At 35.2% G+C, this 26295-nt stretch overlaps 1 protein-coding gene across 5 annotated transcripts in view; it reads left to right on the plus strand.

Annotated features, from left to right (window-relative positions):
* Window positions 1–26295, plus strand: part of ZZZ3 (zinc finger ZZ-type containing 3) — a 102294-nt gene that overhangs the window by 70442 nt on the left and 5557 nt on the right. For 4 of the 5 annotated variants that reach the window (XM_038541630.1, XM_038541628.1, XM_038541627.1 and 1 more), the window contains 9 exons: window positions 8548–8686; window positions 12083–12230; window positions 12315–12430; window positions 13295–13366; window positions 14582–14683; window positions 15656–15751; window positions 18491–18643; window positions 23028–23162; window positions 25907–26007. In XM_038541630.1, coding sequence (XP_038397558.1) covers window positions 8548–8686; window positions 12083–12230; window positions 12315–12430; window positions 13295–13366; window positions 14582–14683; window positions 15656–15751; window positions 18491–18643; window positions 23028–23162; window positions 25907–26007 — 1062 coding nt within the window. The remainder of the gene's footprint in view (window positions 1–8547; window positions 8687–12082; window positions 12231–12314; window positions 12431–13294; window positions 13367–14581; window positions 14684–15655; window positions 15752–18490; window positions 18644–23027; window positions 23163–25906; window positions 26008–26295) is intronic. The other variant, XM_038541629.1, reaches the window with a different exon arrangement.

Genomic DNA, 26295 nt, shown 5'->3' on the forward strand with positions numbered 1-26295 from the left:
GCATACTTGTTGCTATGGGCAGAGCTGATAAACCCAGGTCTCAGGATTCTCTATGAAGAAAACAATGAATTATATTATGTATATAATAGTAAGTGAGTCCATTTCTAACTCAGAAAGAATGTGAAATAATGAGTGACCAGAATTTATTTTTGTATTTTTATTTTATTTTAATTCCAGTGTAGTTAACATAAAGTGTTATATTAGTTTCAGGTGATTCAACAATTCTGTACATTATTCTGTGCTCATCACAAGTGCCCTCCTTAATCCCTATTTCATGCATCTACCCACCACCCACCTCCCCTCTGGTAACCATCAGTTCATTCTCTATAATTATGAGTCTGTTTCTTGGTTTGTCTGTCTCTTTTTATTCCTTTGCTCGTTTGTTTTGTTTCTTAAATTCCACATGATTGAAATCATATGGTATTTGTCTTTCTCTGACTGACTTATTTCACTCAGCATTATACAGTGAGAGGCCAAAATTGAACAAATGTCTTCTAATTCTAGAATGTTTCTTTTGAAAAAAGCTTTTGCAATTACTTACGTGGTCCATTCTTCTCATTTTGTAGCTGAGGGAGCCCAGGCCCAAGGTTTAATGACTTGAATAAGGTCCCACACGTCATTGCTGATAGAGCTGGGACTTGAACCAGGACTCCTCTGTGAATCTTAAATACAGTTCTAAAATTAGAAGTGTTCTCTCTGTAACATTTTCTTCCTAGGAAACTTTTCCCTTTTTAAAAAAATGTGCAGTATCTCATGCATATAGTAGTAATGAAATATTTACATGCAGATATGGAGTCACTATGAAATCAAAAAGGCAGTAATTGTTTAACCACAATCCAGGTTAAGATATACATCATGGATAGTACTCCAGAAGTCCTCTGTAAATAGTTCCTTAGTTACAGTCCCTTATTTTTCTTGGAGATAACCACTATCTAATTTTTGTGAAAAATTTGCCATTTTTAAAAAAATTTTATTTATTTATGATAGTCACACAGAGAGAGAGAGAGAGAGAGAGAGAGAGAGGCAGAGACACAGGCAGAGGGAGAAGCAGGCTCCATGCAGGGAGCCTGACGTGGGACTCAATCCCGGGTCTCCAGGATCAGGCCCTAGACTGAAGGTGGTGCTAAACTGCTGAGCCACTTGGGCCGCCCTTCTTTGCCATTTTAAAAAGTTTTACCACTTATGTGTGTGTCCCTAAATAATAAAGTTTAGTTTTGGAACCACAGTGCATATCCTCTTTTGTGATATATTATATTTGTGATTCATCTGTGTTGGTACACATAGATGTACTTTGTTCATTTTCATTGCTGTGTAATATTCCATGGTGTGTGTGTGTGTGTGTGTGTTGTATACACACACACACACACACACCATAGTTATCTATTTTGCTTAGATGGTTTTGGATTATCATAAGTAAGTCTGTTATAAGAAGTTACCCCTGTGTACATTAAGTTTCTTGTGGTTACATACCTGCCTATGGGATGTCTGGGTCTTGGGGTTTGTGCACCTTCAGCCTTACTAGTTAATTATGAACTGCTGAGATATACTAGTCGGTTCTAAGAGGGCTCTCTACTTCCTTTTCACCCTTACTCCTAGGATGTAGCCCTTCAGGATCCAAGACCAAAGCTTAAGGCTTGTTTCCCAGAGCCTCTACCTTCAGTAGGCTTAGACTCCCAATTTTGATCTTATATCATTTTAAGCTATCAGGAACACTGCTCAGCTTCCTCTTCTGGATCAATAAATGGCTCCAGGGCAAAAGTGCCCCCAGACAGGTTTTGACTTTCTAGTTTTTGTCTCATGGATCTTAATTGGTACCACCTCATGATTCTGTTAGCTCTTTGTGACTCTTAAGAGCTTTTAAATATTATTTTTTCCAGTTTGTCTTCAATGAAGAGGTTTCTTCTGAATTTGCCCAGTCTGCATTTTCTGAAAGAGGAAATTTGTCCCCATAGAGCTTTAGCTTTAATTATTTAAAATTTTTGAATTTGCTTACTTTTTGAAGCAGCTTAATCATTTATTGTAGTTTCTCTTCCCTGTAGCTGTTTTCAAGCTTGTCTTTTATTCTATGTCTTGCTTTCTTGTGTGCTTGGTAAGTTTTAAATGTGAGCTTTTTACTTTTTTTGGAGAATTCTTTATGGGTTATCTTTGAGGCCTAGGATGAATATGTATTCTTTCAGAGAAAATTGCATTTGCTTTTGTTGGTAACTTGGGGAATAGGTGTGGGTGCATCAGTCCAGAAGCACTGCTTTAAACTGTAGCCATGGTTTTGGTTCTTTAAGGCTACCCAGATAACATGATTTGGACTGTCTTGTGTTAACAGCTTTTTATAGTTGAAATTTTTATCTGCTCTTTTTCTTAGTCCCACAGCAACTCTTCTATGGGATAGGAGGGGGAAAGGTAGAGAAGTGTAAGGAAAGAGCATCTCCTGTTTGACTACATACTTCAGTGGCTTTCTCTTCTGTTTCCAAGGGAAGTACAGAAAATTGAGCCCAGACTGACTTGGTCCAGTACCTGCCATCAAGGCAAAAGCAGTTTTGTGCTCCATTTGACTCTCACAGTTTATGACTTCACTTAGATTTTATCCTATTAATAAAAAGTCTCAGTATCTTACCAGTTTTTCCATGATTTTTTCTTAACTTGCCTTGGTTCAATATTCTTAGTTATTTTCAATACAGGATTGATATACCTGGAAAGATATATTATCAGAAGCTGAGGTACTAGTTTCTGTCTTAACACAGAATATCATAAAAGGCTTTTTGATAATCTTCTAATGACTTTTAGATTTTCATAGTAAGTGAGAGGTCATTTATGAATTACTGAAGTTTTGCTGTTCTATAGTTTCAGTGTTTGAAACCCTGAGTCATGACGGAAGAAAAAATATCATACTGCTTTTGTTTTACTAAATTGATAATTTAAAAATATGTATGTTTGCTCATCAAAGTAATTTCTGTTCAATCATGTATATATTGAGCTCAATATTTTACAGAAGAGTAGAAATACCATACATAATTGAAATGATGGTATAGAGTAAATTGAAGCATTTTCCCCCAAAGTGTTTTACACGGTAAATTGTTAGGATGGGATTTTTGTTTGTAATTGCCTTATTGTTACTCCTGAGAACTGATTCACTTTATATAATTATCATGTTGAAAATGATACCCAACATATGTCTTGCTCTTTTTTCTTACTCCTGCTCTCCAGTGCATGCATGTGTGCATTTGTACATGTGTGCACACATGTGAAAACGTATTGGTTAGCATATAGGTTTTCCCATACTCCTTTCCCTTTTCTTTTTACAGAATATTAAATGGATACATCTGTTTTTTTATTTTTAAATCTTTTTGTTTATTTTTAATTAATTTATTTATTTATTTGAGAGAGGAAGAAGAGTGGGAGGAGAGGCACAGAGAAAGGAAAAGGGAGGATCCATGCTGAGCATGGAGCGTGACACAGGGCTCAATCTCATGACCCTGCGATCATGACCTGAGCCAAATCAAGAATGGATGCTTACCTGAGTGATCCACCAGGTGCCCCCCCAGTACATTTTTGTGTCACCTTACTTCCTGTAGTTTTTTTCAGCATTGTTTAAATTCAGGGTTCATGGGGATAATCAAGCTATTCTTTTTCAGTAGCAAAGTGTAATGCATTGCTTTTTCATTACTCAGTTTTTATTTAGGAAATTATAAAAGTTAAAAAAGCTAGAAGAATAGTGTGGTAAACTTCTGTATCCCCTTCAGCTAAATTCATCATTTGTTAACATTTCATAATATTCTCCCTCTCTCCCTTTGCCCTCATCTTTCCCATCCCATATACGTTTTTCTTTTTGCTGAGACATTTAAAAGTATATTGTATATTAAAGACATCGCCCGTATACTTTAGTATATGTCTCTTATTTTATTTTTTAAGATTTATTTATTTATGAGAGAGAGAGAGAGAGAGAGAGGCAGAGACACAGGAGGAGGGAGAAGCAGGCTCCATGCTGGGAGCCTGACGTGGGACTCGATCCCAGGACTCCAGGATCATGCCCTGGGCCAAAGGCAGGCGCTAAACCACTGAGCCACCCAGGGATCCCCAGTATATGTCTCTTAAAAACAAGAATATTCTCTTGCATAACCTTCAGTACCTTTATTATATCCCAGTAGTCTAGCATTGATACAGTAAAATGGTGTAATCCACAATCTGTATTTACATTTTTCCATCTATACCCAGAAATGTCCCCCAAAATGTTCATTTCTCCCCCGTGGGACCTAATTCATGATTATATGTTATGCTTGGTTGTCATGTCTCTGTATCTTTAATCTAGAGCAAGGTCTAACAGTTTTTTCTTAAGGGATCAGATGGTAAATATTTTCAGCTTGGGGGAATCAGCTGCACTTTGCAACTACTCCACTTTGTCATTGTAGTTAGAAAGCAGCCATAGACATTATGTAAATAGATGGGTACAGCTATGTTCTAATAACGCTTTATTTATAGAGGAGTGCCTGGGTGGCTCAAGTTAGTTGTGTCTGCTGACTTTTGATTTTGGCTCATGTCATGGTCTCAGAGTTGTGAAATTGAGCTCCACACTGGGTGTGGAGCCTGCTTAAGATTCTTTCCTTCTTCCTCACTTCCATCTCAAAAAAAATCAAGAAACAAAAACCACTTTCTTTATAGAAACTGACTAAAGGTTGTTAGACCTTCGATCTAGAATAGTTTGTTCTGTTTTTTAATTTTTATTTTTTAGTAGGCCCAGTGTGGAGCCCATGGTGGGTCCTGAACCCATGACTCCCCAGATCAAGACCTTAGCTGAGATGGAGTTGGATGCTCAACCAACTGGGCCACCTGGGTGCTGCTAGAATAGTTGTGTTTTTGTTTTAAGATTGATTGATTTATTTTAGAGAAAGAGAGCAGGAGGTAGGGGCAGAGGGAAAGAGGGAGAGAGTCTTAAACAGACTCTGCACAGCATAGGGCATAATCTCACGACCCAGAGATCATGACCTGAGCTGAAATCAAGAGTTAGATGCTTAATTGACTGGCCACCCAGAAGCCCCTATAGGAATATTTTACATTCACAGATGTGAACAAAGAATTCAAGAGGTCTTAGACAATGAAAGGTTGTGAAAATAACTTAGATGTAGAATTGAAGAGTATTTATATCTTAGTCAAATATGATTTCATAATATAAATCTAAACGAGTCTTATTGTTGAAGACATGAGACCATGAAATTAACAATTCTTTGCCACAGGTAAGCCTACTATTTGTAGCCATAGATTTAACATTAGAAATAGATAACAAATAATTTTTGATAGATTTAATACAGAGTTGTCCTTGTGGGAATGCTGTAAATATACTTGCATCCACATAAAATTATATACATTTAAGAAAATCATTCTACAGATTACTTGGTTGAGTGAGTAGCAAAAGTGTGAAAGTAGCATGTTTTGCTGGAATTAAAGAGTTGCAGTATTTTTAGTGCTTGAATTTCCTTAAATATCTGTATGAACATCTGTGGTGATTGGGTGCTGTACTGCCATCTTTTATTGGTTTGCCTGAGACCGCTATTTTTTCATATTGTGCCTTTACCACGATTCTGGTTTGACCCTTTATAGCCTGTAAAAGTCTATTTCCTTTTCTGTATAGCTTGTATATTAAATAAAAATTGAGACAATATCCTATTGGAGGTTTTAATTTCTTGGGTAAATATTCTCAGAGTCTTAATCATTCCTCACATCATATCTCTACAGTAAATGGCTGGTATGATCTTGACAAATTACTTAATCTGTGCCTTGGTTTCCTTATTTGTAAAATAGTGATAATGGTACCTATCTTGTAAATTTATGTGTTGTTATACTTAAAATACAATGTCTGGCTTATAGTATACATTCAGTAAATATTAGATACTATTGTTATTTCTGCTTACATACTTTGTCGTCCGCCTTATCTCTTCATGAACCCGTTTGTCTCTCTCAAAGCAGAGCTGAACACAGTAGCAGGTGTGATCTGACCAGCCTAGGAAGAGTAGAGTTGTTATTTCCTCCATTAATTTGAATTAAAGTTGAAATTTTCTTTTTTTAATTCATCGTGGAGAATTTCAAACATACAAAAAAGTAGACACACTGCTATGATGGACCTCACATACTTAATCTCTATCCCCAGTAACATGGCCAATCCTGTCCATTTGCTTCCATACAGTTTTCTCCTTCTCTGGTGTAATTGTAACTCCCCTGTTATACATAAGGTCCATGCCTGATTGGCTTTGGTAATTATTAGAGCTTTTAGGATCATACCTTGTTCTCTTGTAAAACAGTTACCAAATTAATGAACAAATGAATCTTGCCTTGACTGATGTTTGGATCAGTTTCTAGTAGTTTGCTTTTGGAGGTGAAGTGGATGGGTAGGTAGGATCGAAAATAGATGTTTGTATTGTACTGCTTTTTTTTAGGTGTCACCTAGTTTTTTATTATTCCTTCCATTTCTGCATAGGAATATATGTGGTAATCTAACTGGTAAAATCTCTGAGTACTCTAGAAAATAATTCAAATTAGCTAGTCGAGAAGACTTGAGTTTACTATTTTCTTATAGTGTTTTCACTTATTCTGGACTTACTAGTTTTACTAGTATTTATTTTAGGACTTTAATTTAGTAATCATTTTATTTTGATTAAAGAGAAGCAAATAGAGTTTGAAGAGTTATACTTTGTCATCTCTGTTGGAATAATTTAAGTACAAATTGTAAAAATTGTTACAAGGTATTGGTTTCAGAGAGATGCCCTTCTTCCCAGCGTCAGTAATTGACTATAGCACTTTTTTCAAGCTTGTGTTTACTTTTTCCAAAACTCTGTTCTTGTTCGTTGTTACTGTGCTTTCAGCACTTTGCTGAAAGTTTAATAGACTCATAGTCATTTTATATTGATGATACAGAAGTATTTAACTCTTGCTTAAAACAGAGATCAGTCATAGTATGGAGACACCATGACAAGTCTTTGGTTATTCACTAGTGGGGAAGAGGTTCTGGAGGTAAAGTATGGCAGTTAAGAGTACTGTAGAGAGTTTGGATAGGTTCTAGTACTCGGCTCACTACCATCACACTAAGGCTGAGCCTCGGGTAGCCTGCCTCACGAAAACAGCCAGTATGGGCAGGGTTTGTACGCTCCATACACTTAACAGCAAATGGGGGCCTCACGGAAGTGAGTTTAGACTTAACCTCTGTAACTTAATCCAGGAGTGACTTAGTTTGGTTCTTGCTTTCCGATTCAGTTCTGACTTTGAAATGAAGTATCTCTAGCTTGAGAGGAGTCTTACCCCCTTCAGTGTTATTAGTTCTTACTTTAATGTTTATCATAAACATTTCAAGAACAAGAGTAAGTATGTTTTAGGCAGGGGGCTAGAGAAGTATCCTGATAAAGAATGCTGCGTTGCAATTATGCCATGGCTGTGAACCTCAAAATTGCGTTGTCTTACCTTTGAGATTTCTGCTGGTTTGCTGACTTTTGAACTTAAAAGATTCACTATACTTTTTGATTGTGCAAGACATCGATCTATTCATTTGTTCATTCAGAAATATTTATTGATCATCTCTATTCTGGGAAGTGTGCTGCACACGGGATGAACAAAACAATGATGTGTTTGTGTTTGCCTTTATGGCGTTTACAGTCTAATTGGAAATGGAGTGAAATTTATTTGAAGCCATAAAGAAAAAATTTTGTTTTACTTATACGACCTAACCACTTATTTTGAAGCCAACTTGGAATGAGTTGTTTTTTACTCTTTTTGCAAAGTGTATTTGAACAGTCAGGACTTTGGAGCTAACATATTCTCATATGTGTATTGGTATTTGAAAATAGACATTAGGCAGGACAATCTGAACAAAAAAGAGAGAAGAGATAGGAAGAGAATTAACTAGTATACATGTACCCTAGTGAAATTTCAGGATAATGACAGATAGTAGGTTTGTGTGGGTAAAAGTATTATGTTGTGCTAAACAGACCTTTGCAGGTAGGGAGTAAGTATGGCCTTTCTTCTTTAAGGATGTTCAATACTTAAGAATTGCTTGGAAAGTAAGCTTCCTGTAGAATGGAAGTATAATAGAGAATGAGAACCATGACACCTAAAATCATGTCTTAATTATTTGACAGTTTGCTGTAACTCTGAGCAAGAAAATGTACCTCGGATTCCTTATTCCAACAGAATACAACAGAGGGACTGAATTTGCTGATCCCTCCTAGTGCTAAAACCTTACAATTTTGTTTTATTTTTTTATTTAGCAGTTTCTTAATGACTTTGTTGGAAAGTCAAGATGCCTTCTTATTTTCTGTACTTGTTCAGGTTCAAGAATTAAAAACTTAAGATGGGGAAATAAGGCTTTGCTTTCTCTAACTGATATTTTCTGACTAGGTACTTCGTAACTCAGGAAGACCTCATTTATTCCCAGTAATATGTTTTACTAAACTCTTTCAGGTAACTTTATAAAGACTGTGTGGCTTAATAGTAGATCATGGCTTGAACTCAGTTTTTATTTATTGTTGTTACTAGAAAATTTTAGTGAGGTATTTTTCTTTGTCTCTGTAGTTATCAGAGACTGTTACAGACGATTGCTGTACTCGAGGCTCAACGTTCTCAAGCAGTCCAGGACCTTGAAAGTTTAGGCAAACACCAGAAAGAAGCACTAAAAAATCCCATTGGATTTGTGGAGAAACTCCAGAAGAAGGTATATATTGAGTACTTTTTAAGATTTATTGAGATAATATTTGGTAATAACTTGATTTATTCTTTTAATATGGATATATACTTTTTTAAGTCTTTAATTTTTTTCCACTTCTACAACTATCATGCCCCTACCCCCACCTCAACACACAAAATATACTCCAATGAAAATAGGTGGGAGCTCTAATTGTATATTTATTTTAGGAATTTGATGTTCTATTCACTAGCCATTTTTAGGATCTTTTCCTGTTACCTTTCCATCTTAGGTTAAAAGGAAAAGAGGGTTTTCCTTCTTTGACAAGTTCAGGATTAGTAAAGCAAAAAAGAAAAAGTACTTCAGGATTTATTAACTAGTTTAGTTTTGAGGTACTTTTGTAACTCTCCACATAGTGCGATAAAAAGTATTGGTGATAAAAACAAACTGTTTTAAATGTCTTTAAGGCTATGGTTGCCAAGTCCATGAGGAGGAAGTATAAATTTTACTTAATTTTGTAATGACCTTTACTTTGGTGTAAAAACTCCTTTTGATTTTCTCTTTTCCTTAAAGCAGAACTTGCATATTTAACAATTAATGATTTGAAATTCATTCACATTTTTATAACTTTCTTGTATGTAAGTTGGATAATCTATATGTGCATTTATATTGTATATATCTTGAACCAGGGACTCAGTAATTGTTTAATAAATTTGAGAGGCACAATATTAATTAGCATTGTGTGAAAACATTAACACTGAAAAACTATGAAAAAAGGATCTTCTTATTCACCTTAAAAAAAAACCAAAAAATTAGCTTGTAGAGTATACCAACTTTAGTATAGTTATTAGTTACCAGTTTTTAATGAGTCACAAAAGTGTTCTACCAACGTTGAGTGAACAGCCCTGCAGACTTTTTTCATTTAGTTGTATTATTATTTGGGTTTTTCTAGCCATATTATTTACTTGGCAGTTATTACTTTTCTCTCCATGCTTTAGAACATTGAATATCATAATGAATATAGAACTTATATATTAATTTTTTAAAACTCCTAAACTTTATGGATCCTATTCTTTGTACAGTGAGTTCACGTAGGTGTTTATTGATTCTGCATTGCCATTATTAATCATTTCTCATTTTTTTGTATATTTTTTTATTGGAGTTTGATTTGCCAGCATGTAGAATAACACCCAGTGCTCATCCCGTCAAGTGCCCCCTCAGTGCCTGTCACCCAGTCACCCCATCCCCCCGGCCCACCTCCCCTTATTAAACATTTCTATTGCAAAAAGATATAGTACTTATAGTAGTTACTTAGAACTGATTCAACTAAAACAGATGGCTATAGAAAAGTAAATATTAGTAAAAAAAATTATTAACCTTGATCTTGCTTTATTCATGTTCCCTAGTAGTCAGAAAGATGCAGTGAGGCTTATTTACTAGATTTGTATGTAGTTGGTTATTTGCCAGTTTTCCATTTCCAGGTTTAGTTTAGAACTGAATTTCTTTTCACTTTATCTCAGTAATAGAGATGTGATATTGACCATCTTAACAATTTTTAATCAAAATGCACAAAATTACATTAAATCCAGATACTTAGTAATCATGAAAGATTTACATTCCTTGGAAAGAAATTTTTCTCCTGGATTTAATTTAGAAGTTTGAGTTTTCTGTGTGGTGTCTGTGTGTGTGTGTGTGTGTATGTGTATGTGTGTGTTATGTATACAGATATTTTGACTTAGCGATGGAGTTGTGTTCTGATAAACGCATTTTAAGTTGAAAATATCATAAGTCAAAATTTATTTAACATACCTAACCTACTGAACATCATAGCTTAACCTAATCTGAGGTTTCATAAAGGTTCTCAGAACACTTACATTAGCCTACAGTTGGGCAAAATCATCTAACACAAAGCCTATTTTATAATAAAGTATTGGATATCTCATGTAATTTACTAAATATGACATTGAAAGTTAAAAGGGGTTGGTTGTATGGGTACAGAATAGCAGTCAGTGTATAGATTTTTTAGCCTTGTGATCCCATGGCTAACTGGGACCTATGGTTCGCTGCTATTGCCCAGCAGCATGATATTGGATTACATATCACTGCCTTGGGAAAAATTCAAAATTTGAAGTTGAATAGTTGTAAATTGGGTGCCATCTGTACTTAATTTACCTATTTCTTTAGGTTTACTGTACTAGTTAAGTTGTTAACTTGTGATCTGTTTTAGTGGATATTTAAAAACTCCCAATTGAAATTAAGGAAACTTGTGGTATATATTGGTATATAGAATGCAAGGAACATTTATGGCTTGTAAGCTTCCTTTGATATTACTGTCATTATTTTTAAAGACACTCTATGTGAAAATGAGCCTTAGATTAATTTGTATTATGATGATGATGGTGATAATGTAATATATCATAAGCAAAATAAAAATTAAGAATTCTCTGTAAACAGTCAAACTGGATTTTGCTTGCCAGTTTGACAGTTTATGACCTGATGTTTTTCTCAACATTTTACTATGGAAAATGTCAAGTACACAGAAGAATTGGAAGTATTGTATAGTTAACACACTCATATTCCTTCTTAGATTCTACAATTAAAATTTTGCTATATTTGCTTTATCATGTGTGAATCAATCCTTCATCATTCCATCTTATTTCAAGAATGAATTTTAAAGTTGCAGACATGAACACATTACACCAGAACACTTCAGAATGCATATTACTAACTAAAATTCTTTTTTAAAACATTTTTAAGGTGAGATTTCCCATACAGTGAAATTTACACGTTCTATTTGTACCATTCTGTGAGTTCTGACAAAAAACATACACCTCTGTAACCCAAATCCCTATCAAAAGATATTGATTATAATGATCTGGTTTTAATAATTATAACAACTAATGACTTCTCTAAAAGGGGTTGGTTAAGTAACTGAATTCCAAGTAGATTAAACATGTGGTTTTGATTCTCAGGGTGTCATAATTTTTTGCGTATGTGCTAAAAATTATATTGTGAAAATAATTCATTGTTTTATGAGTAAGTCATGAACATGGGGGTACACTTAAAATGAATTCTATGTGTCAAGCCTCATCTTTTGCAATCGAACACCTTTCATACACTGTTGTTAAAGATAGAAACCTTTCTTTGCTATTTATATTTAAAGTGTATTAGTGATAAAGCTCAGCTTTAGAGTTCTATCTAAAAATAATGCTTGTCTTATTAAATTCATTCTTCCTCTACTTTGCTATCACTTTACTACTTAATGTTTAGACTGTATTATCTTAAGTTTATTGGCTGTTGGATTCAAACAGTGATTAGAAATGTCCATTTGATGATAACTTGGTTTTGGAGTCCTCTGAAAATTTGGCTTAGTAGATAATTTTTTGAATTAAATTTAGACTGTCACTTTGTTTTATTTTCTCTTAGGCTGATATAGGACTTCCGTATCCACAGAGAGTTGTTCAGTTACCCGAGATTGTATGGGACCAATATACTAATAGCCTTGGGAACTTTGAAAGAGAATTTAAAAATCGTAAAAGACATACTAGGAGAGTTAAGTTAGTTTTCGATAAAGGTAAGAAATTAGATGGTAAAAATTTAAATAGAGAAGTATCTGGCAGTCTTGCTTTAATAATCCTATACATGGTCTTCTTTTTAGTAGGTTTACCTGCTAGACCAAAAAGTCCTTTAGATCCTAAGAAGGATGGAGAGTCCCTTTCATATTCTATGTTGCCTTTGAGTGATGGTCCTGAAGGCTCAAACAGTCGTCCTCAGGTAAACAATATAAAGCTTTGGAGCAGGAAAATTTGAACTGTAGACAAAATATTTTAACATTTCCTGGTTTGTATTCTTAAAATTTAAGCAGTATTTTACTGATGATAGTGGGGGACATGAACTTTAGAGTTAAGAGAAACCTGGATTGGAATCCCAGCTCTGTCGCTTACTAGCTGTGGAATGTCAGGTGTCATTTATATTAAAGCCTCCAAGGGAAGCCTGGGTGGCTCAGTGATTGAGCGTCTGCCTTTGGCTCAGGTTGTGATCCTGGGGTCCAGGGATCGAGTCCTGCATCAGGCTCCCTGTAGGGAGCTTATCTCTCCCTCTGCCTATGTTTCTGTCTCTCTCTCTGTGTGTCTCTCATGAATAAATAAATAAAGTCTTTAAAAAAAAGCCTCCGAGCTGAAGTTTCCTTTTATATGAAATATTAATATTACCTGTGTTGTAGAGTTGTGTGAGGATTAAATGAGTAGTACATGTAACATGTCCAGTACTGTGTATGACATGTACCCTTTATTCTAAAAATACCAGATTCGTGCAGTGTAATTTAACCAGGATTTGACTCTTGGCCTTGCCAGTAGTAGTTAGATGAACCTTAATAGACATGTGGGTTCAGAATGGAAAAGTAACATTTCCTTTTCTTTCAAATGAGGTTGCTGTCATCTGTATTACAGGGTTGCTAGGAGTATAAAACCAAATGGAATAAAGGAATGTGAAAACTTGTTGTGAACAATAAAATTATACATTAAATAAGTTTACTTCAATATTTTGAAATTAATAAAAAATTCCACAATATGTATATTACTTAGCTATATCAAATGGTAGTCTTTATTATTTTTGACAAAAGCACTGTTTTATATGCAGATGATAAGAGGACGCCTTTGTGATGATACCAAACCTGAAACATTCAATCAGCTGTGGACTGTGGAAGAACAGGTAATATTTCTAAATTGTGTGTTAAAAAAAAGGCTCAGATTAGAGTCAGTATTAGACAGTCTCTATTAATTATGTATCATTTATACAATATAAAATGTATATTGTTGTATATGATCCCTCTTAACCACGAATTTAAAATACTAACTTATTTCTGTATACTTCTTTTTGCACTCTTAAGAATTTTGGATTTTGAGAATATATGAAATCTAGTTTGGGGATGATTTTTAGAGAAGGAATCTGGGTTATGGGAAGGGGATTGAAAAAGGTAGTGAAATGGGTGGAATAAAGTGTTTGTAATGCAGCTTTGGGAGAGAAAAACCTAGGGCCAAGTAAAGCAGTGCCTCAAAGTGAATTCTTGTTTTTGTTACGGAGGGGAGCTGACAAAGCCATGCCAGAGTATTCTGTTACGATTTGGCATATGGCTAGGATTGTTCTTAGGTAAGTTTTGAGACAAATCTCTATTTGATATGAGAATTAACCCCATAGCTATAATGAAAAGCTTTAGGAAATCTTCATTTCCAGCATCCAGATTATTCTGCATCTTTACTGTGAGACAGGGACACCTGGATGGCTCAGTGGTTGAGTGTCTGCCTTCAGGTCAGGACATGATCCTGGGATCTGGGATTATCCCACATTGGGCTCCCCACGGGTAGCCTGCTCCTCTTTCTGCCTATGACTCTGCCTCTCTCTCTATGTCCCTCATGAATAAATAAATCTTAAAAAACAAAACAAAAAAAAAAAAAAACTGTGGGACAGTTTTAGGGTATAGATAAGAATTTGGAAGACCACCCAAAGAAAGGAAAAGTCTCTTTTATGTATTCTATCTGAATCCAAATGACATTTTTGTCAAATCTATAGGGGCAAACCCAACCATAGTCTACCAAGAAAAAATGGTCAGTGGAAATCATTAAGATGTGTAAAGCATAATTAATTAATTAAAAAATTTTTGGTGCTGTATTTTTACTTAAGTGAATAGAAAATCTTTATAAGGTTTTCCATAGGTTTATTCTCTAATCTCGTTTTTCCTGTAAAGTCTTGAGTTCCTTAGGAGAATTTTTCCTACCATGAGGATTGTTAGTGACCTAACCTCCAAAGTTGGAAGGGAATATTATAGTTTAAAAGGAGGTGCAAATGTATTTATTCATTTATGTAAGTGCATCTGTTTATGAAAGTCAATATTAAACTTTTTTAAATTTGGTTTTCGGTTTGTCTTAGAAAAAGCTTGAACAGCTACTCCTGAAATACCCTCCTGAAGAAGTAGAATCTCGACGCTGGCAGAAGATAGCAGATGAATTGGGCAATAGGACAGCAAAACAGGTGATTGAGGAGACAGCCCTGTATTGCTGGCATGTTTTTTTTAATAGTTTTTTAATGAAAGATAATGGCAGCTGACATCAGCAAATCTGTTACATCATATTTACCTACGCAGTGCTATAGTATGTGGGTTTTTGTTTTGTTTTTAACATAGTATATTTTATGTTGAGTTCAGAAACGACTTGACATAATTAATTCTGCTTCAGATCATTACTAAAAAATAAGGATGTTGGGATCCCTGGGTGGCGCAGCGGTTTGGCGCCTGCCTTTGGCCCAGGGCGCGATCCTGGAGACCCGGGATCGAGTCCCACGTCGGGCTCCCGGTGCATGGAGCCTGCTTCTCCCTCTGCCTGTGTCTCTGCCTCTCTCTCTCTCTCTGTAACTATCATAAATAAATAAAAAAATAAAAATAAAAAAAAAATAAAAATAAAAAATAAAAAATAAGGATGTAATGTATTTATTTTGGTGTCTTTTTGAATGTCTAGTGAGTGCGCCAAGTTGTGTACTTTTCGGTTAGACTATGCTAATAGATTTGTGACCTACTTAAGTATTCTCTGGTTGTCTTTTTTTATTAAAAAAAAAAAACTAGCAGTTTTCTTCTTCAGATTATCGTTGATATTAATAGATATGTTTTTAATGCTATAAGCATGAGCATTCACTAGTTGAAAATATGTGTTTAGCTTTGGAGTCAAACACATTTCCTTTATTTTAACAATTTTTTTTTTGTCCAGGTTTTATTTTTTTATTTTTTATTTTTATTTTATTTTTATTTTTATTTTTCCAGGTTTTAAAATATAAGTGTGCTTGTTGGCAGTTTAAAATTGCTTCTAGGTTTTCTGATAAATTTTAAATTGTTAGCATCCGTTAAGATACACAGGTATATTTTAATTTTTAAAAAACCATTCAAAAAATAAAAAAACCATTCAAGTATTGCATGTCTTGTAATAACGTTAAATGGCTTTTGTGTTTCCTTAGGTTGCCAGCCGAGTGCAGAAATATTTCATAAAACTAACTAAAGCTGGCATTCCAGTCCCAGGAAGAACACCAAACTTATATATATACTCCAAAAAGGTAAAAAGAAAATGGAGAAAGTAAACTTTAGATCTTAAACTTATCAAAGTCAGAATTTGTATATGTAAAAATGCATACATTTATCGGAACAAAATTGTCTTATTTTTAAAATCCAACTTACTATAAGCATTTTGTTATAACGATAGGATTCCGTTGTTGCTATTCAGTGAAATTGAATGATCCTTATGTTTGCTATTTTCTTAGGAGAAGGTTAGCTTCTGTGAATGGGTGCTACTTGAAAGATTTAGATTGAATGTACATCAGAAAGGCCTTTGTGATATTAAAAGTTTTAGAGTGAGTCTTCAATAGACACAATCAGTTTCTGTTTTTAGATATGCTACATAAACCCGAAAATAGGAATGTTTATTAAAATATATTATTTAAGCCTCACCACAATTCTAGAAGTGTAGTTTAGTATTATCATTTTTACTTTACTGGTAATAATATTGATAGCTAACTTTTATTCTTCTTATTAAATGCTCTAGATCAATGCAGCCTTTTTTTGTTCAGGCAGAGAGGGATAAAGAGTGGGTAGGGCAGAGGGAGAGAGGATCCCAAGCAGGCTCTATGCCTGGAACAGAGCCCAATACAGGGCTCGATCCCACGACCCTGAGATCACGACCTGAGCTGAAAGCAAGAGTCGGACACTTAACTGACTGAGCCACCTAGGCGTCCCTGCAGCATTTTTTATAGATGAGAAAACTAGGCCTTGGGAGACCTGACTGGTTTAGTAGATAGAGCATGTGACTTGATCTCAGGATTGTGAGTTGGAGCCCCATGTTAGTGTAGAGATTACTTAAAAATACAGTCTTAAAAATAAAAAGCTAAGCCTTAAGGTAAATGGAGTCAGTTGTCCCGTCATAAGTCTGAGAACCATTGACCTCTTGATTCTAATCCCAAGCCTTTTCGACTGTTCTTTGCTGCTCTCTACAGTGAAAAAGCTGTTACCTCTTTCCTATATAAACCACTGCATCATATTGTAGCCATTTTTTTGCTTTAATTGCAAAAAATAAAGCACAAAATTGGCCTCTTTCATTTCCTTTGTAAATCATCCTGACATTTCCTCTCCACCATCACTGCCATTCTTCAGATAAGAAGCTAAGAGTATGTATCTGATGCTGTTACCCTTCCTTATTGAAGCTTCCTTATTGTTTTACATAATTTTACATTAAGAATATTATTTGGGGATCCCTGGGTGGCTCAATGGTTTAGTGCCTACCTTTGGCCAGGGGGCATGATCCTGGAGTCCCAGGATCGAGTCCCACATCGGGCTCCCTGCGTGGAGCCTGCCTCTCCGTCTGCTTGTGTCTCTGCCTCTCTCTCTCTCTCTGTGTCTCTCATGAATAAATAAATAAAATCTTTAAAAAATATATTATTTGTAAAGCTCTATGTCTTACAAGTTTTATTTTTAGTCATTTTACCATGCTTTGGAAGCTTGTTTTGTCAGTTGATTTGAATATTTTGAATATCCTCCACCCCTACTCCTAAATATAGCATTACTTATATCAAATATATGGAGTTCATCCTATAACTTTGGAATGTTGGTACCTTGATACTTAATTTAACAGCTCTAATTTTCATGGTTAATTTCCAAGTTAACTTTAGGTGTATTGGGTACCTTATATCTAATTTTCATGGTTAATTTCCAAGTTAACTTTAGGTGTATTGGGTACCTTATATTTTCATAGTTAAGACTAGTAATGATAACAGGAATCCTAAAGAAACCTAAATGTGTTCCCTCCTTTATGTGCACTGAATTTTAAGTTAGCATTTTGACTCTAGAGATGTAGCCTAGCCACAGATACAGAGTGATTCCTTGCCACTGTTACCTTGAATCTTTTTTTTTTTTTAAAGATTTTATTTATTTATTCATGAGAGAGAGAGGGAGAGAGAGAGAGAGGCAGAGACACAGGCCGAGGGAGAAGCAGGCTCCATGCTGGGAGCCTGATGCGGGACTCGACCCCAGGACTCCAGGATCGCGCCCTGGACCAAAGGCAGGCACCAAACCGCTGAGCCACCCAGGGATCCCCCGTTGCCTTGAATCTTAAAACAGATGAAATGATGGTTCTGCTTGTAGCTGAGATTATCCTTTGTGGCTCTACTGTCTATGAAGAGAGGCGATCTCTACAGGTGGTTTGAGAGTTAAGGCTTTAGTCCCACACAGGCTTAGTGTGTAATCTTGGTCTTACCACTATCTAGCTGCAGCACCCTGAACAAGAAACTTAACCTCCATCTTTAAATGAGAAGTGATAGTAACTACTTTGTAGGAATGTTGTAGGAATTAAATGACACTGACATACAGTAAGCAGTCCACCAGTGTTAGATAGTATTTTTAGACATTCATCATGTTGTGGAAGTTTGTTTTGTTTGTTTTTACTTGGTTTATATCTGGCTTACGCTACTTCATCCTCCCTGATGAACTTCTATGAGAGGACTGTAAGAGGAGTGTTTAGCATTTGAAAAGAGTGTGGTCATTGTGGGGGATCCAAATACAATCTAGATAGCGTGTGATCCATGGTACTGGTGTTGGGGTATTCCCCCTACATTTTTTTTTTAATCTAGTTGTGCTTTAAAAATCTAGATAATCTAGAAAAAACAAACACATAAGACTATGCTGAAGGGTAGAGCCGAAATCCTTTTAATAGATAGAGCTAGAGGAAACAATTGTTATATTTGATTATCTTTGATTCTTTTAATGGTTTTCCATTGTCCCAATTAAAAATTTGTTTTCTCACTTAGTCTTCAACAAGCAGACGACAGCATCCCCTTAATAAGCATCTCTTTAAACCTTCCACTTTCATGACTTCCCATGAACCACCAGTATATATGGATGAAGATGATGACCGATCCTGTTTTCATAGCCACATGAACACTGCTATTGAAGAGGCATCAGTAAGTTATCTATTTATATAAAAATGTATATACCTATATATTTATCTATGTATTATACAGATCAGGATACAGAATGAGAGCATCAGAAGTTTTATATTATTCTCTTCAGAGAATGTTGGTTTCTCTTAATTAACCAGTCAAATTTATGGGCTTTTTAAAAACAATATATTGTTAAAGCAAAAACAATATATTGTTAAATTGTTGTTTATTCAAAAAAATTTTTGTATATTCATAATATATATCATTATGTACATTAACATGTAAAAAAGAAATTTTAAAACATGCAAAAATAGAATAGTATAATGCATTCTATAGATACTATATTAATAAAATAAAATTTTAAAACATGCAAAAATAGAGTGGTATAATGAACCCACAGGTACCTATCACCCAACTTCAGTAATTATCAGCTTGTTGCAATCTTATTTTCACCTGTACTTCTTACCCACCTCAGCTCCATCCTGGATTATTTTGGAGCAAGTCCCAGACATTACAGAGTATTATTATCATGTTACAAAAAGATAATTCTCTATGCAAATATGCACTCAGTTCACATTCCCCCAGTCAAGAATTGAAATATATTTCCTCCTTCCCTCTCCACCCCCTTTTCTCCTCTTAGAACTTTTTTGTTGAAAAACTGGATTAGAATTTAATGTCAATTATTCTATCTTTCTGTTCCCTGAATTTTCTGTAAATTGATAAGAGGTCTAGATAATTGACCAGATTCATACTTATTTCTGTTTTGTTTTGTTTTTTTTTTTAAGATTTATTTATTTGAGAGAGAGTGCAACACAGGGTATAGGGACAGAGGGGGAATGAGAGCGAGTCTTAAGCAGACTCCACCCTGGGCATGGAGCCTGACTTTAGGGCTCAGTCTTACAACCCTGAGATCACGACCTGAGCCAAAACCAAGAGTCAGACACTTGACGGACTGCACCACCCAGATTTGTTTGTTAGGGTGGGCAGGTCTAGTTCATGTGTACTTATATATCAGTGTGATTGTCCTTTTTTTGTTGGTTGGGTAGTTTTTTGTTTTTTTGTTTTTTTTTTGTTTTGTTTTTTTTTGACATAGTAGCCGTTGATTGTTACTGGGATTCATTAATTCATTAGATGTTACAAAATAGTGATTTTTTTCATTTTTTAAATTTATTTGATAGACTATTCTGTAAAATAACCCCCTCTCCTTCAACTGTTTGATTACCCTAAGGTATATATGAAAAAGGCAGTATAACTGCTTAATTGTTCGTTTTTTTTGTTTTTTTGTTTTAAGATTTTATTTATTTGAGAGAGAGAGAGCACAAGCAGGGGGGCAAGCATCCTTAGAGGGAGACAGTGAGGCAGATTCTCTGCTAAGCAGGGAGCCTGATGCAGGGCTTGATCTGAGAACCGGTTCTGGGACCATGACCGAAGCCGAAGGTAGACACCCAACTCAGCAACCCAGGCACCCTGATTTTTCTTATTTTTTAAATGATTGGGGGGCACCTTGGTGATGCAGTTGATTAAGCATCAGACTCTTGATCTTAGCTCAGGTTGTAAGCTCAGGGTTGTGAGTTCAAGTCCCATGTAGGCCCAGTGTGGTGCCTACTTAAAAAGAAGACGTACTGTATTTTGATTTGGAGTTTAAGTGGAAGAACTCTAAAGAAGTGGTAGTCGAGTTGGCAATTGAAGGATGAACAAAATTTAGCCAGATGAGAAGTAGATGAATATATGTAGTAGATTGAATTTAACTTTTGGTTTGGTTGATTTATTTTTAAATGAGCACCAGTTTAAATCATTCTGATTATTTTAAAATAGTTATTCAAATGTATATTTATGAAGCCACTAGTGGTAAAATGTATAGATTTCAATTTCTCTTTTCAAAAGAGCAATATCTAGAGAGAATATGACTTCATGTATGTACTTCCATACAGTTTTAAAATCTGTACACCATTTTAGTCTCTTTCGAAATTAGTCATAGTATTTCCCCTTTAAACTTAAAAAAATGATTATAACAAGTAACTCTGTTTATGGGTGTTTTGTAAAAATTTTTAATTGTGATAAATACATAAAGTTTACCATTTTAATTAGTTTTAAGTGTATAGTTCAGTAGTGTTAAGTGTATTCACATTTTTGTGCAGCCAGTCTCCAGAACTCTTTACTTCTTGGGAAACAAACTCAGAACCATTTAACAGCATCTCCCCATTGCCTCCTCCTTCCAGCCCCTGGCAACTACCAGTTTAACTTTGTCTCTGTGAATTTGGCTACTCCTGTACCTCATATAAGTAGAATCATGAAGGTTTTGTCCTTTCTTGACTGACTTCTAGCACTTAACATATTCAGGTTTCATCCATCTTGTAACATGTGTCACTATTTCCTTCCTTTTTAAGGCTGAATGATATTTCATGGTAGGTATATACTACTTTTTGTTTATTCGTTCATCTGTCAGTGGACACTTGGTTGTTGTGAATAATGCCATGAACATAGGTGTACAAGCATCTCTTCGAGTCCCTGCATTCAGTTCTTTTGGGTATAAACCCAGAAGTGGAATTGCTGGGTCCATGTGTTAATTTCACGTTTAAGTTTTGAGGAAACACCATACTATTTTCTGTAGTGTGCACAACATTTAACATATTTACCAACAGTGCACAAGGGTTTCAGTTTCTCTGTATCCTTGCCAAGACTCGTTATTTTGTTTGTTTGTTTTCTCTTTTGATAGTAGCCATCATGATGGTTGAGGTGATTTAACTTTTCTTAAGTCTTATTGACCAAAGTTAGTAGTATCCTTAGCCCTAAAATGAAAATTAAAAGGTTTGGCAGAGTTTTTACTCTGTATTTGCTTAAAAATCTGAACTAAATAAATTTCATCATAAAATTTCTTACTCCATTATTTAGGTCACATATTTATTAGTGTTAACATATTTACTACATTACTTACATTATCATCCTCCGTGCTAACATAGGAAGGCAATGGCTATAATTTAACATTTCTAGTTGACAAGAATTAGAAATGGGTGAAAGAGAGTGTGAGATAAGGTAGGTGAAGTATGAGATTGTAAGGACACTTTTGTTAGTTGAAGACTTTGAACTTCACTCTGTAGACAGTCAAGAAGCCATTTGGAGATTTTAAGTCCTGGTGGGGGCCTGAGGAAGGAGTGGATACTATAGAGAGGACTGATTCGAACGATTTTAGAAAGTATTAAATACTGACAGATTTGGTTGGATTAGATATAAGATAGTGAAAAATTATGAAAAACTCTTAAATTTAGGCCTTAGGTTGCTGAGTGTGTAAGGAGTTAAATATTTAGAAAACTCTGGGTTCAAATCAGGACTTTGCAACTAATTGTGAGACCTTGGGTAAATGTTACAATATCTGTAAACAGCAGTTTCCTTGACATAAAAGCAACATTGTAGTTAATAGTACCTAACATGAGGAACAGGAGGAATGGAAGGAATTGTCTGCACCGTAATTGATAGAATGTGGATGGGGTCCATGAATTGTAGATGCTTTTAGGAACACTGGAAATTAGTGACCATGGGATCAGTCATGAGGTAGCTAAGGGAAGAAATAGATCAATGATGGCAGAGCACAAATAAATTGGGAGAATAAGTCTGAGGCAGTTAGTGATTTATGTAGCAATTTCATATATTTATGTAGTTTTTAGTATTCATTTTTTGTACTCTCTTCTAAATAATTGTGATTTACTTTATCCTCTTGGGTAAGACAGGAATGTACTGCCTTGGTCATTGAGACTACAGAGCAGAGGTTGGGGTTTGCTCATGGTTAAGAAAATGTTATATTTACTTGAGGAAGTATAAAAATCTTTCAGAGAAGAGAAGCTTCCTGCAGATCAGTAGAAATAGATTGTAAAGAGTATCTCAAGTAGCCATGAATGTGTTGGGATGGGGTTGAGCCTGCATTCATGTACAGCAGAGGTGGGAGTCATCCCCTGGTACTTTGTTAGATGGTCTACTGTAACTCAGTATTACTACTGAATTCAGAAGTCCTCCAGGGTGCATTGGTGGCACAGTCAACTAAGTGGCCAACTCTTGGTTTCAGCTCAGGTCGTGATCTCAGGTTTGTGAGATCGAGCCCCGCGGCAGCCTCTGTGCTGTGTGCAGTCTGCTTGAGACTGTCTTTCCCTCTCTCTGTGCCCCTCTACCTCCTCAAATACATACATACATACATACATACATACGTACATCTTAAAAAAAAAAAAAAGCAGAAGCCCTCCAAAAGTATTAGTCTAAAATATTCGTAAAAGCAGCACTTATTTTCTATGAGCCCTATAAGGTGAGGTATCTTACAAGAGAAAAATATTTTGTTAATAGGAAAATATTCTGTCAGTATTTCTTATACTTAGTTCATTTTAATTATCAAACATTTTCGTTTTCTCTTTTTTATTAGGACGAAGAAAGTATTCCTATCATGTATAGGAATTTACCTGAATATAAGGAACTATTACAGTTTAAAAAGTTAAAGAAGCAGAAACTCCAGCAGATGCAAGCTGAAAGTGGATTTGTACAACATGTGGGCTTCAAGGTAAATTCTATCATTTATTCAGTTTTTGAAAGGGTGATAAAAGATTTAAGGTAGTTTCTGAAGCTTTAAAATCCAGACTTCCAGCACACAGATAAAAGTAAGTTTAGCTCTAGTACTGTTCATTTAACTGTAGTGTGCTGTAGATACTATGTTAATAGGTTTATGATTCAGTGGAAAGAATACAAACATACAGATATTTTGAGGTAAAATATGAGATTTTTTTGTCTATTTCCTTTTCTTACTCCCATCTTTACGGATATATAACTGACAAAAATTATATATATTTAAGGTGTACAAAATTTTCAGGTGCAAAAACAGCACTTCACATAGTTAGGTTTTTTGTATGTGTGTGGTGAGAACACTTAGGTACTTTTTCAGCAAATTCCAAGTCTACCGTACTATATTACTAATCCCAGGCTGTACATTAGATCTCCAGAACTTACTTGTTTTATAATTGAAAATTTGTATCATTTGACTGACCTCTTCCCATTTCTCCCACCTGTCAACCCCTGGCAACCACCACTCTACTCTCTGCTTCTATGAGTTTGAGTTTTTTGTTTTCATATATAAGTGAGATCGTATAGCACTTGTTCCTTTCTGTTGTTTATTTTACTCCACATAATGTCCTCTACTTTCTCATCCATGTTGTCACAAATAGCAGGATTTCTTTCTCTTTTGTGGCTGAATAATACTTCATTGTGTGCATGACTTTTTTATTTTATCCTTTCATCCATTGGACCTATTTCTCTCTTTGTTGCTGTTCATAGATCAGAAATTTCTTTTCCCCTTCCAGGCTAGTAGAAGTATGTCCATTCATTTCACAAAATTTTGAAATACCCATTATTATGTTCCAGGCACTTTGCTTAAGTGCTAAAGATTCACTAGTAAGCAAGATGGACTTAGTTTCTGTCCTTATTCTGTTTTCATCTCATAAGGAATTTAGAGAAGTTAAATTAGTAAAATAGCTGAGTATGACTAGAGAACTGGAGAGTAGTAAGGCTATTCAGATGCCTTGGAGATTTGCTGAGGAGTTTAAACTTTCCTTGAAGTGTTGAAGAACCAAAGAAGAAGTTTAATCAGAGAGTAACATGAAATTTGCATTTCATAAAAATCATTCCTAATACTTAAACTATTAGTATTAATAGTCTTTGAGTTTAGAGTGGATAATCTCTCACTACTATATTGTTAAATTTTGTAAACAGTAATGTATTCATGTATTATGTATGTAACTGAAAAAAATTAAGTGAAGGAGAAGATCATTCTGGACTTAGTATGGAGAATGAATAAGAAGGTGGGGCTGGAGGCAGGAAGACTGGTTAGACATTCTTTTGGTAATTTAGACAAAAGTTAAGAATGCCCTGGGCTTGATTGGTGGCTGTGGAAATTGAGAGATCAGATTGACACGTTTGAGAATACTTGGGCCTTTAGAATTGACTGTACTTGGTGAGATTGGAGGAAGTAAAAATGAGACCAGGAACTATGTAAGAGTTGCTGGTAGCGGTATACATATAAACATACTGATATGTGCTGTAACCGATACACGGAAACTTAAAATTATTATACCGCTGAACCTCTTATATGGCCATTAGTTAGACTATATTAAATGATTTTTTTTTCCTCTTGGTCTTTCCATAACCCTGCTTCTCCAATAGAAATTTTCCTAATTGGTATCTCTGGCCTTTCAAGAGGAAACTCTCCACTTCTCAAAATTTTGTTGTAAAACCCAGCTGTGGCTTGTTTACTCATCTGTCAGCCACTCTGGTCGGCCTGATGATCAAAGCAACTAGAAATGAGATTGATTTTCAGAATTGCCCAGGAGAGGCTACGGGCTACCACGATGCCACCACACTGGGAAGGAGCTAGATCTGCCTTTTCTTTGTGTGATAGGCATTGGTATTAGGGTTCTTCAGGCTTTGAAGAGTAATTTGATAAAAGTTTAGAGAGGACTTTGTGTTTACCTGGGTTCACTAACAATAGCTTGTTCAGTAGTTCTGTAATGTATTTGTGTAGTTTTAACTATGGCTTTCAGTCACAGTCATTATACCCTGGTCTGAAGTCCGTTTAAAGTAAACAGTTATTAATAATCAATCCAGATTTGCAGGGGATTTACTTAAAATTTTAAAAAGTAAAGAGTATGCTTCTCAGGGACCCCTGGGTGGCTCGACGGTTGAGCCTCTGCCTTGCTCAGGGCGTGATCCCAGGATCTGGGATCGAGTCCCACAGTGGGCTTCTTGTAGGGAGCCTGCTTCTCCCTCTGCCTACATCTCTGTGTCTCAAATAAATAAATAAATAGTCTTTAAAAAAATAATCAACTTAAAAAAAAGTATACCTCTCAGGATGAGCACTGAGTCATGTATAGAATTGTTGCATCACTATATTATATGTCTGAAACTAATAGAATAGTGTGTGTTAACTGTACTGGAATTAAAATAAAAACTTTAAGAATTTAAAAAAAAATTTTAAACTTTAAGAATTTAAAAAATAAATTAAAGCATATTGAAGGTTATCCCTCAGTTATTAGAATGTCTCTCTCACCCACCTGTACTTGTATCTTGAATGGATGGAATTTCTGCTAGGTTGCTAGAAATTGTGTTTAACTGACAAGTTTTTATGTTCTGCTGTCTAGTGCATGGGGAGGGAGGAGAGGATGTTTCTGTGCACATTTTGTGTTTGTGTTTCCCAGCAGGAAAAAAAGGTTTTGTAACAATGTTGTTTAATATTTTTTCTCTCTGAAACTTCCATAGTGTGATAACTGTGGCATAGAACCTATCCAGGGCGTTCGGTGGCACTGCCAGGATTGTCCTCCAGAAATGTCTTTGGATTTCTGTGATTCTTGTTCAGACTGGTAAGTGTTTTCTTCACTGTAGGTGCCACATTTTAACCAGTAAAGAGCTTCTCAGCCACTGGTGAATTTGATTTCTAAACTACTTAGAAAAGGATCACGTTTGGTGGATTAAACTGTGTTGTTCGAGGCAATTAAGAAATTTTCTTTAATTATATCACATCTTGAATAACTTTCCATTAGAGATTTTGCTAGATTAATGGATTTAAATAGGTAGAGCTATGAGGAAGTTTTGTAATGTCTAGACAAAAATGCATCCAGTGTCATGTAATGATGTGTGTGTGTGTTTTC

Source organism: Canis lupus, chromosome 6 (assembly GCF_011100685.1).
Source record: "Canis lupus familiaris isolate Mischka breed German Shepherd chromosome 6, alternate assembly UU_Cfam_GSD_1.0, whole genome shotgun sequence".
Classification (NCBI taxonomy): Eukaryota; Metazoa; Chordata; class Mammalia; order Carnivora; family Canidae; genus Canis; species Canis lupus.